We start from the raw sequence: 13,793 nt of genomic DNA, 5'->3' as shown, positions 1-13,793 counted from the left end.
AGCATTCATTTATTTAACAGGCTCACATGAAGAACATTTGCATTCGGAAAAAGAAATGATTAAAAAGAACCACCCTGGGTGGCCCAGATATGGATACTATTATGGATGTTGATAGTATTTGGAGGCGAAATGAATGAGATTACTTTTTACAGACTCAATATTGATCAATGAAAACATGTAACTGATGAATTTAGCCCTGTGGTCAAGCAGTTTAAGCCTTTTCAACATAGATTAGGACGTTAGAATGGACACCTCTCACTGAGTTTGCATTAAGTAGAATAAGTAAATCTTGTTTAACTCATGCATCTCTCACTGGCCTTCTCTCTCTTTAATTTGGGAATAGAAAAGGGAGTCCACAATTAATTTTAGATTGTGAGAAGAGAGACAAAGGAGGAGCAGAGAGTTTCTGAGAGAACCTAAAATCTTTGTCACACCCCTTACCAACGCTGGTTTGGGCTCCTTCACCATAGGAGTAGCTCTTGTCATCATTTTAAAAACTTCAACTGAATTTTAAGAGACTTATTGGCCTTGCTTCCTCAGGCTCATAACTCCTTTATGTGCTTGCTCTTGGGAGGAAAATGCAGATAGACGTTTAAAAGCTATATGTTCCTGCACACCCTTCTCCTGATGCTTTATTCTTTTCCAGGCAGAAAGATGGTGGGACTCTGTCCCTAGCAAAGGGATATTTCCAGATACTGAGGTGTTGTCAGAGACACCTGGTCAGGGAGGTTAGGAGAAGGGGCATCCAAATCCACTCCCTCTAACTGGCTGCTGCTTTCCTGGCAGGTCTGCACTGGGACACCTCCCTTCCTTCCCACTTCCCCTTCTTCCTCCTATTCGCTGTCTCTTTGCACACCCCTAATATGGCCTTTCATAGTAAGAGGTCAATATGTTTTCACACTTGGGAAATCTCATTCAAGAATTTTTGTCAATGGACAAGTCATAAGAAGCCCTTCCATTTTAGGGCTAGTTGACGTCACCAAGAGGCGATAAATATCTGTTGATATAATTGGATGTGAGATTCAGTGTTGAGATAGCAAAATTCTGCCCCTCGTTCCTTGGCAGGGCCCTATGATTTATGCAGGAGCAGAGGCAGCACGCAATCGAGCTGTCAAGAGAGCGTCAGCTTATTAGGCAAATGCTGCGTGGTTTTTGAAGAGGGTCGACACTATAAAATCCCACTCCAGGCTCTGGAGTGGAGAAACTCGGAGACCAAGTCCATTGAGAGACTGAGGGGAAAGAGAGGAGAGAAAGAAAAAGAGAGTGGGAACAGAAAAGAGAAAGGAAGACAACCTCCAGAGAAAGCCCCGGAGACGTCCCTCTGCAGAGAGGCGGCAGCACCCGGCTCACCTGCAAAGCGCCTGGGAAGGTAGGGAGCGCCTGGACGGAACACACCACCAACTTTGCGTTGCCAGAGCTGCCGCGATGTGCGCCGCAGAGCCGGCTGCCACTGCCTGTGTATGTGTGTATGCATGTGTGTGTGCGTGTGTGTGTGTGTATATGCGCGCGTGCGTGCGTGTGTGTGTTCGCGGACTGTTCCTTAAGATTACAATAGTAGCTGGGATGTGTCAAAAGCAAACTTAGACGGCTGCTCTTCTTTACTCGTGCTGCCAGTTGCTCCTAGCTGGCTGTGTAAAGGAGCTCCCCCACCCCCTTCTATCCTAACCCCCGAGAGAAAGCAGCAAGGGCAGGGGTGGAGAGGGAGGACCAGGAGGCAGTAGTTAATCAATTTGGAAGAAAATGCTGAAATATCCGAAAGGGAGGTAGTCAGCGCGGGTAGAATCTTAAATCTGTGGCTCTTCTCTAGGCTCGGGAAAATTAGTTTTGAGGATCATTAGGAAGAGGACGCAGGGACCGTCCCTTCAGAGTCTAGAAAGAAGGGTCACTCCTGGCCGGCGAGCGCGTGAGCTTAGGTGCGGAGCCCGGCAGGCACCCCCCTTCCCCGCTCCCCAGGTGTTTCAGCACCGCGGACAGCGCCCACCCTAACCACTGAAGACAGCACGTCTAAGGTAGTCCGGTAGGAGGACCTCGTGTGCACCTCCCAGTTGAGCGAACTCTCACCAACTCTTTCTTTCTCTCTTCCCCTCTCTCATTCCGCCCTCCGCCCACCTCTGTGCCGCAGCGAGTGCCCCTAACATGCGGCTGCCGCTGCTTGTGTCCGCTGGCGTCCTGCTGGTGGCTCTCCTGCCCTGCCCGCCATGCAGGGCGCTCCTGAGCCGCGGGCCGGTCCCGGGAGCCCGGCAGGCGCCGCAGTACCCTCAGCCCTTGGATTTCTTCCAGCCGCCGCCGCAGTCCGAGCAGCCCCAGCAGCCGCAGGCTCGGCCGGTCCTGCTCCGCATGGGAGAGGAGTACTTCCTCCGCTTGGGGAACCTCAACAAGAGCCCCGCCGCTCCCCTTTCGCCCGCCTCCTCGCTCCTCGCCGGCGGCAGCGGCAGCCGCCCTTCGCCGGAGCAGGCGGCCGCCAACTTTTTCCGCGTGTTGCTGCAGCAGCTGCTGCTGCCTCGGCGCTCGCTCGACAGCCCCGCGGCTCTCGCGGAGCGCGGCGCCGAGAACGCCCTCGGCGGCCACCAGGAGGCAACGGAGAGGGAGAGGCGGTCCGAGGAGCCTCCCATCTCCCTGGATCTCACCTTCCACCTCCTCCGGGAAGTCTTGGAAATGGCCAGGGCCGAGCAGTTAGCGCAGCAAGCTCACAGCAACAGGAAACTCATGGAGATTATTGGGAAATGAAACGGTGCGTTTGGCCAAAAAGATTCTGCATTTAGCACAAAAAAAAAAAAAAAAAAAATACAGTATTCTGTACCATAGCGCTGCTCTTACGCCATTTGTTTATTTTTATATAGCTTGAAACATAGAGGGAGAGAGGGAGAGAGCCTATACCCCTTACTTAGCATGCACAAAGTGTATTCATGTGCAGTAACAACACAATGTTATTCGTTTTGTCTACGTTTAGTTTCCGTTTCCAGGTGTTTTTAGTGGTGTTTTAAAGAGAATGTAGACCTGTGAGAAAACGTTTTGTTTGAAAAAGCAGACAGAAGTCACCCAGTTGTTTTTGTTGTGGTTTGAACCAAAGAGAATGCCATTCTCTTGGGTGGGTAAGACTAAATCTGTAAGCTCTTTGAAACAACTTTTTCTTGTAAACGTTTCAGTAATAAAACATCTTTCCAGTCCTTGGTCAGTTTGGTTGTGTAAGAGAATGTTGAATATTTATATTTTTAATAAAAGCTGCAAAGGTAATCATGACTTTATTTTTTCTCTTCAGTGCTCATACACTGGAAATACTCTCATCTCTTAGCTTCCTCCAAATTGTCTTCAGCACCAGAAAAGAAAAACAAAACTTCCTGCATTGTACTTTTCCCCTAAAAATGCAAACATATATCAGTGGCTTACACAGACCCTGCAATCACGTTGGGCTCATCTCTGTGCCATGGACTACTTACTTCTCTGAGGTTGAGTTAATAATTCAGGAAGTTGCTCCCAGCAGCTCTAAATCATGGTAATTCTAAAAGGGAAGATCATTTTATAATGGAAATAACATTTAGCCCTGATCAATTAAAAGATGTGAAATAATTGGAGAGAGTGGGGAAAAGATGAAAGGAAAGGGGAAGTGTCAAGGTAGAAATTCCTCCAAACTATATGACCAAAATGCTGCATTCTTTTTCTATGAGAAAGACTCACTCTGTCAAACTACTACTTTGGTACCATGAAACAATTTTTTGTAAGCTATTTTCCAATTACTACTTCTAATAAGAGAAACTTAATAGCATCTCCACTTAAGATGACTAAATTTAGTCATTATAAAATGTCACATAGGAAAAATTTTCTTATGAAGAACATTTTGACTTTAATAATTACACAAATATCCTCCACATTTATGCCTAGGCCAACCCTACCCACTTTTATTCTTAGGAACATGAACTACCTTTATTCATTTCTAAAACTGAACAGCACATTTAATTAGTTTTACAGTGCATTTGCCTTTGGTAGTTTAGTTATAGTTTTAAACAATTCAATCAAATATTTAATACTTCAAAATTAATTTGTATGAAGATGCATCTTATCCTGGGACCTTTGAAATACACTTAACTAATAAATGAATAAGATAATACATAACATTGAATAAATCATTATAAGACAAAGCTTTTAAAAACATCATTTATTTAAGAGTTCATATAGAGTAAAGTTACACTTACGTTCTGAAGGAGGCATTATGGTGGGACAAATACTAACAAAGCATGATTTAAATATATATATATATGTTTAATGTGTGATATGTTTGTATATATATTTAAATACATGCAATTGTTCTACAATTTACCAGATTGGTGCCACAGTGAATACAAGAGAAAGTAGACAGCTCTTGCTGGAAGATCTTTTTCAATTAAAGTGCCTAATATATGAAAATCTAAAACTAATATTAGAAAAATGTCATAAGAGATGCCCAGGCCTTCAGCATTCTGGACCATGAAAGTGTCACCAGATTCAAAGAACATTTCTGAATGTACATCCAGTGATATCTGTTATGCAAAAGAGGAAAACTTTGTGAAACATTTCATAGCTTTGGTCAATGATTTACTTTTTGTCCATGTATTGATAAATCAGTCACTTCTGAGTTGACACTGATTTTCACTGACCACCTGCACTGTTAAAGAGTAAAGGAAATGAGAACTACTATAATATAATAACAAAAAGCCAGCGCCTATGAGAGACAAGAGCATAGTGACCACTTTTTTCACCATTTGCCACTTGTGACTGACATACACATATACCACACTTACACACCCTTCACAATGTTTCCCACACAATAAAAGATTTGCATAAGATCAAGTTTATTATTTTCAGTGCTTTCTGCAACTATTTTCTCAAAATATTCTCTCCCCCGAATATGTTAGATAAGTCATCTGGAATTACAGTTTTGGGTTATTTTTGCAGAAATCCTGTTCAGAGGTCCCTTTCATCATTTGCATAATATTAATTTCACTTGGGCTTCCTGCTGCCCACATGCATCTCAGCCAGGCAGACAGAGGGGCAGCAGTTGGAATGAATATCATTCATTTAGGGAGTTCAACCAGGAAAAGGAGAAGATATGGCGAGCTGGCTCAGAATCAGCTCCACTGCCACTCGCTGGAGCTGCAGCCTGTCCCTGGAGGGGAGGAGCCTCAAATCCAATCTGCAACGGAAGAAAATGGGAATCAGAGAAAAAAAGAGATTTGTTAATTTTGGATTGGTCCAGTCACTTTTCTACTGAGGAGAAAGTATAATAATAACAATTATTATTATAATAACAATATTATTATATGGGACATAATCATTAGAAATGGAAAGCAAGCTCAGATTATTTTGGCTACAGCCAAGAGTCATGAAAATAATTCACCCTTATGATACAAAAAGAAGGAACAGTAACGCATGCAGTGAAGAGAAGTTCTTGGGAAAAAGGAGTTCAGGCTATACTAGTTGTTTTTTTTTTTTTTAAAGCCCACTTGTAAATGATTTATTCAGATGAGAGTCTCATTGAAACTGCTAGGAATTGGGTTTAGAAAAGCTTGCAGAATTTTAAAAATATTCCAAATTTAAATGACACTGCTATGCCACATAACATTGTGGGACATAATATAATCCCTCCACTGCTGAAAAAGTTTCTACCATGTACATACATATATATTATCTTACTATAAGTTTTGCAAAACTACAGGTTTAATTTTGGGTAAATCATGATGGGATTTTTTTCTCTAGGTAATAAAATCTAATAACCATATCCATATTAAATCAAATCCAATATTTGCTGAAATGCAATTTGATTTTATGAGCTCAAACTCTTTACATTTCAAGGTACCATGACAAACGCCATTCTTCTTAGGAGAACTATGGATAAATAAGCAAACACGTTCCGATGACATCACTGGTAAAACTATCCCACCAGATTAGAATGCCACTGATTTCAAAGCAATGAGGTAGCCACATGCATTCAGCTCAGAAGCACTGGATGATTTTATGAAGCTGCGATATGAATGGATAATACCTGGCACAAGCAGAGCAGAACTTCGGTTAAGTACATTGTTTTACTGCCACTCAAAATAGTCTTGAGAGCAAAACAAGTTATTGGTCTGCACTTTACCAGATTTTACCCTAAACATATGTTTGGGGATGATGTTTCAAGAGCAATAAAATTATCCTAAGTCTTTATGGCTTTGGGATAATCCTTTGTGCTGCCACATCATTTCCTGATAGAAAGTTAAAAAGGGTCATGAAATCATATCAGCCACAGTAGAATAAAACTGAAGTATGTAGTTTTCTATGAAGGAATGGTGGAAACATCAAGTGAAATTGGGCTTTTTGAAAAAGAATGTAACTAGATTGTGTCGGTAATGTGTCAGATACCTCAATGTCCTTGAAAGTGAAGTAAAATAAACATTATCCTGACAGAATCCTGCACCTATTTTTACATGTCGAACTCCTCCCTTGCCCACCATAATCTTCTCACCCTGGCTAATAAACAAACAAACGAACAAACAAACAAAAACAAACCCTTAAGTCTCATGTATGGTTTATGCAAACAACAACAACAACAAAAAACCCAAAAGCCCAAATGATGTGGGAATATCATAAGAAGACTTATTTCTAAACATTCAATTTGAGTGAATAGTGAATTCCGCCTGGATGAACAGACCATCAGAGTCCATTTTGTGGCCTGTTTTTCTTGAAGGTAGTTTCTAAACTAAAGGGAACTTCCATGGCAGCTGTTCTGAAATAGCTGAAGGGTGAAACGAGTGGCATAATGTGTTTTCTGCAAAAGGGACTGTTTTTGGGATGTGTATAAATTTTTGTGCTTTCCTGTACTAGAGATTAATGTCTATCTTCCATTTAAAATGTTTTAGTTGTTAACCCACTATTGCCTTCATATTTGGGATTGCATAGTTTGGGCTGGCTTCTCTTACACCTCCATGTTTCTAGGAAATTATTAGGTTTTCCTCCAAACAATATGGACCAATGCTGTCTTTCAGAACAGAAAAGCCAGTACCAGAGTGGGGGGCTATCCAATAGCAGAGGTTATCCTGAGTATCTTTAGATAATTGCACCATCTCCTTGGTCTTGTTTATATCCACTGAGGACCCAACAACCAGCTCAGCAAAGAAAGTTCTGTGCAAAGAGGCTTAGCCTAGTTTTGAATCCCACACCAACTACTTATTAGCTGTATGACTTGGACAAGTTAGTTAACTCTCTGAGCCTTAGTTTTCTCTTCTGTAAAATAGAGATGAGAACCTACCCTACAAGGTTGTTGTAAGCGCTGAATAAATAAAGTAATACACATAAAGCACTTTACACATGACTCACTTACATTAGGTTGGTCCTTCCTTCCTTCCTTCCTTCCTTCCTTCCTTCCTTCCTTCCTTCCTTCCTCCCTCCCTCCCTCCCTCACTTCCTTTCTTCCTTCTTTTCTTCATTTCTCCCTTCCTTCCTCCCTTCCTTCCTTCTTTTCTTCCTTCCTTCCTTCTTTCCTCCCTTCCCCTCTTCCCTCCCTCCTTTCTTTCAACAGTGAAGAGAGTCCTCTGCCATGCAGAATCACCTGGGGACTGTTTATGACAAACCGTATACAAGAGCACCGACCCCCAGGAAGAAAAAACAATAGTATTTGCAATCTCATTTTTCCAGAATTGGGCATCATTTCTATGACTTAATCCCTTCATTGTGCTGTAATCACAGGCATCAATGACACTGTTCAGTGTATCTCCAAAAGGTCCAACTTCACACATGGCTACCTCATAAAGGAAGAATGAGTTAAAGATCTAAAACTCTTTTCTATAAGCACGGCCCATCAAATCAAAAGCTGATCTTTTTCCTATAACCTTCCCCAGATGGAGCTGTATGTATGTGTTCCTTCAAATAGTTTCCTAAATGCTAGCTCTCGTTTATCACAGGAAGTGCTATGTCTTGGGAATAGTGATGTTCTATGAAGCAGAACAAGGGACAGAGAATTACAAGCACTGTTCTCCTCTACCTGCTTGGGAGCTTGTCCTGCATTCCAGTTTGGTCTGATATGCACACAAAGGTAAACAACAGATTATTAGTTCCATATTACAGTCATGTGTTTTGTGATGACAGGGATACCTTCTAAGAAATGCTTCCTTAGATACTAAGCAGACATTAAAAATAGCAAGATCATGTCTTTTGCAGGGACATGGATGGAGCGGGAGGCCATTATCCTTAGCAAACCAACACGGAAACAGAAAACCAAATACCACATGTTCTCACTTATCAGTGGGAGCTAAATGATGAGAACACACGAACACATAGAGGGGAACAACACACACTGGGGCCTTTCGGAGGGTGGAGGGTGGGAGGAGCGAGAGGATCAGAAAAAACAAGTGATGAGTGCTAGGCTTAATACCTCGGTGAGGAAATAATCTGTACAACAAACCCCCATGACACAAGTTTACCTACGTAACAAACCTGCACCTGTACCCCTGAACTTAAAAGTTTTTTTAAAAAAGAAAAGCATCCTTAGGTAATTTTGTTGTTACGTGAACATTATAGAACGTACTTACATGAGCCTCAGTTTGGGTTAGGCAAACACTTTCCGTAACGTGGAACTGTCCTGTACACAGAGACAGATGTCCACAAGGCTCTGTCAGAATGCATGCTCATTAACACCCATCAACAAGAAATGATTTTAGATTTAGGTTGCTTCTACCTCTTGGCTATTGAGAATAATGTTGCTTAAACAGGAGTGTGTAAAATCTGTGTGAGGCCTCGCTTTCAATTCCTTTGAGTATATTCTCAGAAGTGGAATTGCAGGATTTTATGGTAACTCTGTTAAATTTTTTGAGGAACCTCTATACTGTTTTCCATAGCAGCTGCTAAGGACCATTTTACATTCTCCCAGCAACGCATGCGTGTTCCAATTTTACCACATCCTCACTCCTAATTGTCTAATATTTGCAGGGTATTTTTTTAAAAAATATAAATTCGTTGCAAACAAAAAAGCAGGACTTGGCACAGATACTTGCCATGTTCACAGAAACATTATTCACAATAGCCAAGAGGTAGAAGCAACCCAAGTGTCCATCCATGGAGAAGTGGATAAACAAAATGTCATGCACACATATATTGTCAAAAATCAATGGAATACAATGGAACACTGTTCAGCCTTAAAAAGGAGAAAAATTCTGGCACATGCTACAACATGGATGAACCTTAAGGACCTTATGCTAAGTGAAATAAGCCAGATACAAAGGGACAAACATTATATGATTCCACTTATATGACATATCTAGATAGTTAAATTCATAGACAGAAACTAGGATGATGGTTACCAGGGGCTGCGGAAGGGTGAAATGGGGAGTTTTTGTTTAATGTGTATAGTGCTTCTGTTTTGCAAGATGGAAAAGTTCTAGCAATTGGTTGCACAATAGTGTGAACATACTTAACACTACTAAACTGGACACTTAGAATGTGTAATGGGAGGATACACATTATATACTCCCATTTTCTGTTATACTGTTTATACTAACATTTTTTCTGTTACCTGGCCTGCTTTTTCATTCCTGTTACCTTCCTGGCTCCTAAAGGCACACAAGCTTATTGCTCTTAACAGACACTATAGACACTTAGAATGTGTAATGGGAGTGGTTAAGATGGTAAATTTATGTTCTGCATTCTTTACTAGAATTAAAAATTTTTTAAAATTCAGGCAACATCACATTAAAGTCTGGATTTGCAGGTTCTTTGGACAAAGCAGAAATGAACAACGCAGAACTTGCACGAAGAGCCAAGCAGTGTTGTGCCTTGAATTGGGAATGCTTCCTCCCTTCTGCCCGTCTTGGTCAGGGTCACAGTGCCCAACACTCCCTTTGCTGCCCCTGCTGCAAGGCTGGTTTCAGTTGCCATTTATCATTGTGCTTACACAGTTGCTATGCTCAGAGTAAAAAGGAAAGCAAGCAATGTCTTGTATTTATGCTTCTATTAACATTGTTCTGTTACCTGGCCTGCTTTTTCATTCATGTTACCTTCTTGGCTCCTAAAGGCACACAAGCTTACTGCTCTTAACAGAAGGTTCATTTTTAGCATGAAGGTGTCAAAGAAAAGAAAGCAAAATGCTCAACAGAGATTTGGCTTGATTTTTATGTTAAATGTGATGAGTGATTTTTTTAAAGCTAAAGTGTGTCTCATGGCAAGATTCTTGACAGTGAAAGCGTGAAACTGCCTTTAAAATTCATTTGAGTACAGATTAGTCCCCAGGATCTTAGCATAGGGGACATAACTGGGTGCAGATTGGTGGATATGTGCTTGTTTGGGTTTGGGGGTCAATGCCAGTAGCCCCCTTTACCTAAATGCATCTCACCCCACCTCTTCTATCTAATGAAACTAAACAAATGCTTTCCTGACATTCACTCTGGCACAAGTTTGGGTAGCTACATTTGCGGGGGACGGGGACATTATTTTTTTAAGCTGCCCCAAAGTAGAAGAGTGAGCTTATTTTAATCAGTGAGCAGTGCCTTTGAGTCTCTAAGTTTCCCAGGGCCTCCATGGCATACCAGCATCAACCCTTCCCCAAATGATCATTCTCGACATCATCCATGACTCTGGTCCACTAATGCTTACCTCTCTTGTGTTCCATTCCTTAAGGCTCAGTCAAGTGATAGCAATCAAGCTGAGAAGATGCATTGCAATGAAGACATTAATGGATAATGATGGCCTCATGTATGTCCCTGCCAGATAATACTTTACCTAGAAATATTCATGCCTTATCCTGAGGGATGACAGATGCCAGGCCATTGAGGAGATGTTGGGGGCCTTGAGGAAATTTATGCCCAGGCCCCCAGAGCTGGGCTGCCATTTCCTCAATCTGAGTGCTGCAGGGAATGCCAGTCAGAAATTCAACCTGACACAGGATCTGGTTACCAATGCATGTTAAATGCCTGTCTTTCTGGGTCACTTTAAAGAAACCCTTACCATCTATCATGAAATGCCTTTGCCTTAAAGGAATGTGGACAGGAGGGGTACAGCTAGACTTACGGCTGCTGAGTGGGCAACCACTCAGTATCCGTCTCGCACCTGCTAGGCTGGGTCAGAGAACCAAAGCCAGGTGCTGGAAACAGGTGTAAGTAGGAATGCTGAGACCATGTTTAGAATGTTTATTCAGAAAGACCAAGCCCAAGCATTGGCCTGCTCCCCTACTTAGCATTCCTGAACCTCAGGCTCTTGGATAGTTTAGGTGTTACAGATTCCTAACTGGGAAGGAGAGTACAGCCAAGAACCTAGGCCAGTAACCCATAGTGAGAAGTAACTGAGGCACTATCTCTGACTTACGGCCAAGGGTCAAAGCCTTAGAAACTCTGTTACGCAGCTCTGCCATCATGGGTGTCTCTTTCACAGGAATGCAGACGTTTCTGCTTGGGACAGGGCAATCAAGGTATGTTAAGAATGAAATGTAGAGCTGTGAAAATACAGCACAGCTAGAGGAAGCAGAAAATAGGAACCCCTAAAAAGAGCTCTGGAAGGAAAACACTCGCTAAAATGCATCTTTTGGCCAGGCATGATGGTGCGTGCCTGTAATCCCAGTGCTTTGGCAAGTTGAGGCAGGAGAATTGCTTGAGGTCAGGAGTTTGAGGCCAGCCTGGGCAATATGGCACGACCCTACCCCTACAAAAAACTTAAAAAAAAATTGCTGGGTGTGGTGGCACGTGCCTGTAGTCCTAGCTACTCAGGAGGCTGGGTGGGAGAATCATTTGAACTCAGGAGTTCAAGGTTGCAATGAGCTATGATCACAACACTGCATTCTAGCCTGGATGTCAGAGAGAGATCCTTTTTCTAAAAAAAAGAAAAGCATTTTTTTTCTTGGGGGGATTCACAGCCATACACACTGAGTGATAAAGGGGGTGTGTGGAGTGAACTGACTGGGGGGCTTTGTTGCCATCAGCTGCCTCCTTCTTGCTAAGAGAAAATCGGAAACGAGAATAATTTCCTGAGGCCCATCCAACAAGCAGGAATTAAACTCACTGCTTCCTGACCTGGAGAAGGATGCTGTGGTGTGCACTGTTTGGTTTGTGTCAGGTGTGTTGTCCAGGAATTGATGGGATCAGGGTGGAGAGGACAGGTTATGGAAGTTGATATCACAGCCTGGCAAAACTTGCAGCCAGCATTCTTCTCAGATATGGAGCTGACAGTTGTGTGTCATGTAGAGAGTGTGTATGTATTCTTGTTCTTCCTGAAAAGAGAACTGGATTGCAAAGAATTAGATCATTAATTCTTTACAGACAGGGGTTTCTTACATTTCATTAGGCAAACAGACCCAACAGGTTGCCCTTAAGAATCATAGGAGGTCGACAGTATTATTATCAGTTACAGAAAAGCTCAGACTCAGGAAGTTAGAGGACCTTGCTCAAAGTAACTCTAGGATAAAGTGCCGAGATTTGTTCATAGTGACCAGAAATCCAAAGGGAAAGAGGGCAGCTGGTGCTGCTGCACACCTAAGACTCGGGACAGGGTCAGCCTCTCCACCGAAGGCAGAGAGAGAGGCAGGTTGGTTGACACCACGGGATGCAACTGAAGGATCGGCTTGCCCTCATTTGCAGTGGACAGCCACATCCCTGCCAGCAGTGGAGGCCTAGAAACGACCCACCTCTGCTTGTGAGGCTGTGCCGATCTAGCCTGAGTGGTGAGTCAAAGCAGAAGAGCCCCTGGTCATGCTGATTTTTGCCTCAGTCCCATTAACTGAAGTGAAGTGGGGATTCATCCACTTTTCTTGAAGATGCTGCCTGGCTTCCATTACACTGCATGCCCCACTTGGTGGAGGATGAGAGATCGAAAGGCAACAAGCTACTCTGTGATCCTAAGCGAGTCACGCCTCCTTTAGAATCCTCATTTTCCTCCACTATAAAATGAGGAAGTTAAACAGTTCCTACTGTAGTGGGCTGTTGTGAGGTTTAAATGAGAGAATCCTTATGAAAGACTTTGTAGATGATAAAGCAATGGACACACATTAGTTACAGTCAATGCCACGTGCCATCGTTTTTTGAGATGCATTAACACCTTGGTGGACTAACTCTTCACTTCGTGAGCTGTAGTGGGAGAAAAAGTGTACCATGGAAATCACTGAGATACACATATAAAGACAGAAAAAAACCCACAGGATGTACACTAACAAAGGTCTTAGGTTAAATCAGAATAATAAACAATTTGAAAACACAGGAAGCTTAGCTCAGCTAGCTATGTCATAACAGCTCCCCCAGAGAGTTCTCTCAGAGTTCGTGTTCATGGAATTGTAGAGTTGTAGGCACAGGTTGCCAGGGGAAATGAATGAATTCATTACCCTACTCACACACAATTTACATTGTATTTTCCTCTTTAAAATGGATACATCCATTTTAGCTTCCTATTAAAGTGACATTTACTTAGGATGCCATTTGATCCTGAGAAATGTAGTCTACAATTTTATTACTGACTTTTTTTTTGTCCTTCTGGTAAATCCCCCAAACTGACAGTTAATAAGAGATGTAGTGACAGATATTGGGGGCCTTGAGGAGATTGAGGAGATGGCAGCCCAGCTATAGGGGCCTGGATGTAAATTTCCTCAAAGCCCCCAATATCTGGCACTTTCTCAGCAGGAAAAAAAAAGCCCAGAAAAACAATATTGCAGTTGTAGGGTACAAATGAAAAAGCATTAATAATGTTAATGTAATGGTCTCATTCAAACTTACTTGTTAAAAAAAACTTACCCTCTCCTACAATTTTTTTTTCTGGGTAAGAATGTCTGCATCTCACTACCATAGCTTCTTATAATTTCCAGGACTATTAGG

At 42.3% G+C, this 13,793-nt stretch overlaps 2 protein-coding genes across 5 annotated transcripts in view; one reads left to right on the top strand and one right to left on the bottom strand.

The window, feature by feature from the left end:
- Positions 1 to 1,018: 1,018 nt before the first annotated feature.
- On the top strand, positions 1,019 to 3,234 carry CRH (corticotropin releasing hormone). The gene is made up of 2 exons (XM_011976470.1): positions 1,019 to 1,369; positions 2,123 to 3,234. The coding sequence occupies exon 2, from the start codon at positions 2,137 to 2,139 to the stop codon at positions 2,725 to 2,727; it is 591 nt and encodes a 196-aa protein (XP_011831860.1). The 5' UTR covers positions 1,019 to 1,369; positions 2,123 to 2,136; the 3' UTR covers positions 2,728 to 3,234.
- A 904-nt stretch (positions 3,235 to 4,138) lies between these two features.
- The window catches only part of TRIM55 (tripartite motif containing 55), a 51,332-nt gene continuing 41,677 nt past the window's right edge, over positions 4,139 to 13,793 (bottom strand). For all 4 annotated transcript variants that reach the window (XM_011976467.1, XM_011976466.1, XM_011976468.1 and 1 more), the window contains one exon: positions 4,139 to 5,167. In XM_011976467.1, the coding sequence (XP_011831857.1) occupies positions 5,157 to 5,167 (11 nt within the window). In that variant the 3' untranslated portion in view covers positions 4,139 to 5,156. The remainder of the gene's footprint in view (positions 5,168 to 13,793) is intronic.

The sequence above is a fragment of the Mandrillus leucophaeus genome, unplaced genomic scaffold, assembly GCF_000951045.1.
Source record: "Mandrillus leucophaeus isolate KB7577 unplaced genomic scaffold, Mleu.le_1.0 Scaffold167, whole genome shotgun sequence".
Taxonomy (NCBI): Eukaryota; Metazoa; Chordata; class Mammalia; order Primates; family Cercopithecidae; genus Mandrillus; species Mandrillus leucophaeus.
The sequence above is the reverse complement of the archived record's forward strand: the minus strand, read 5'-3'. Positions and strand labels throughout refer to the sequence as shown.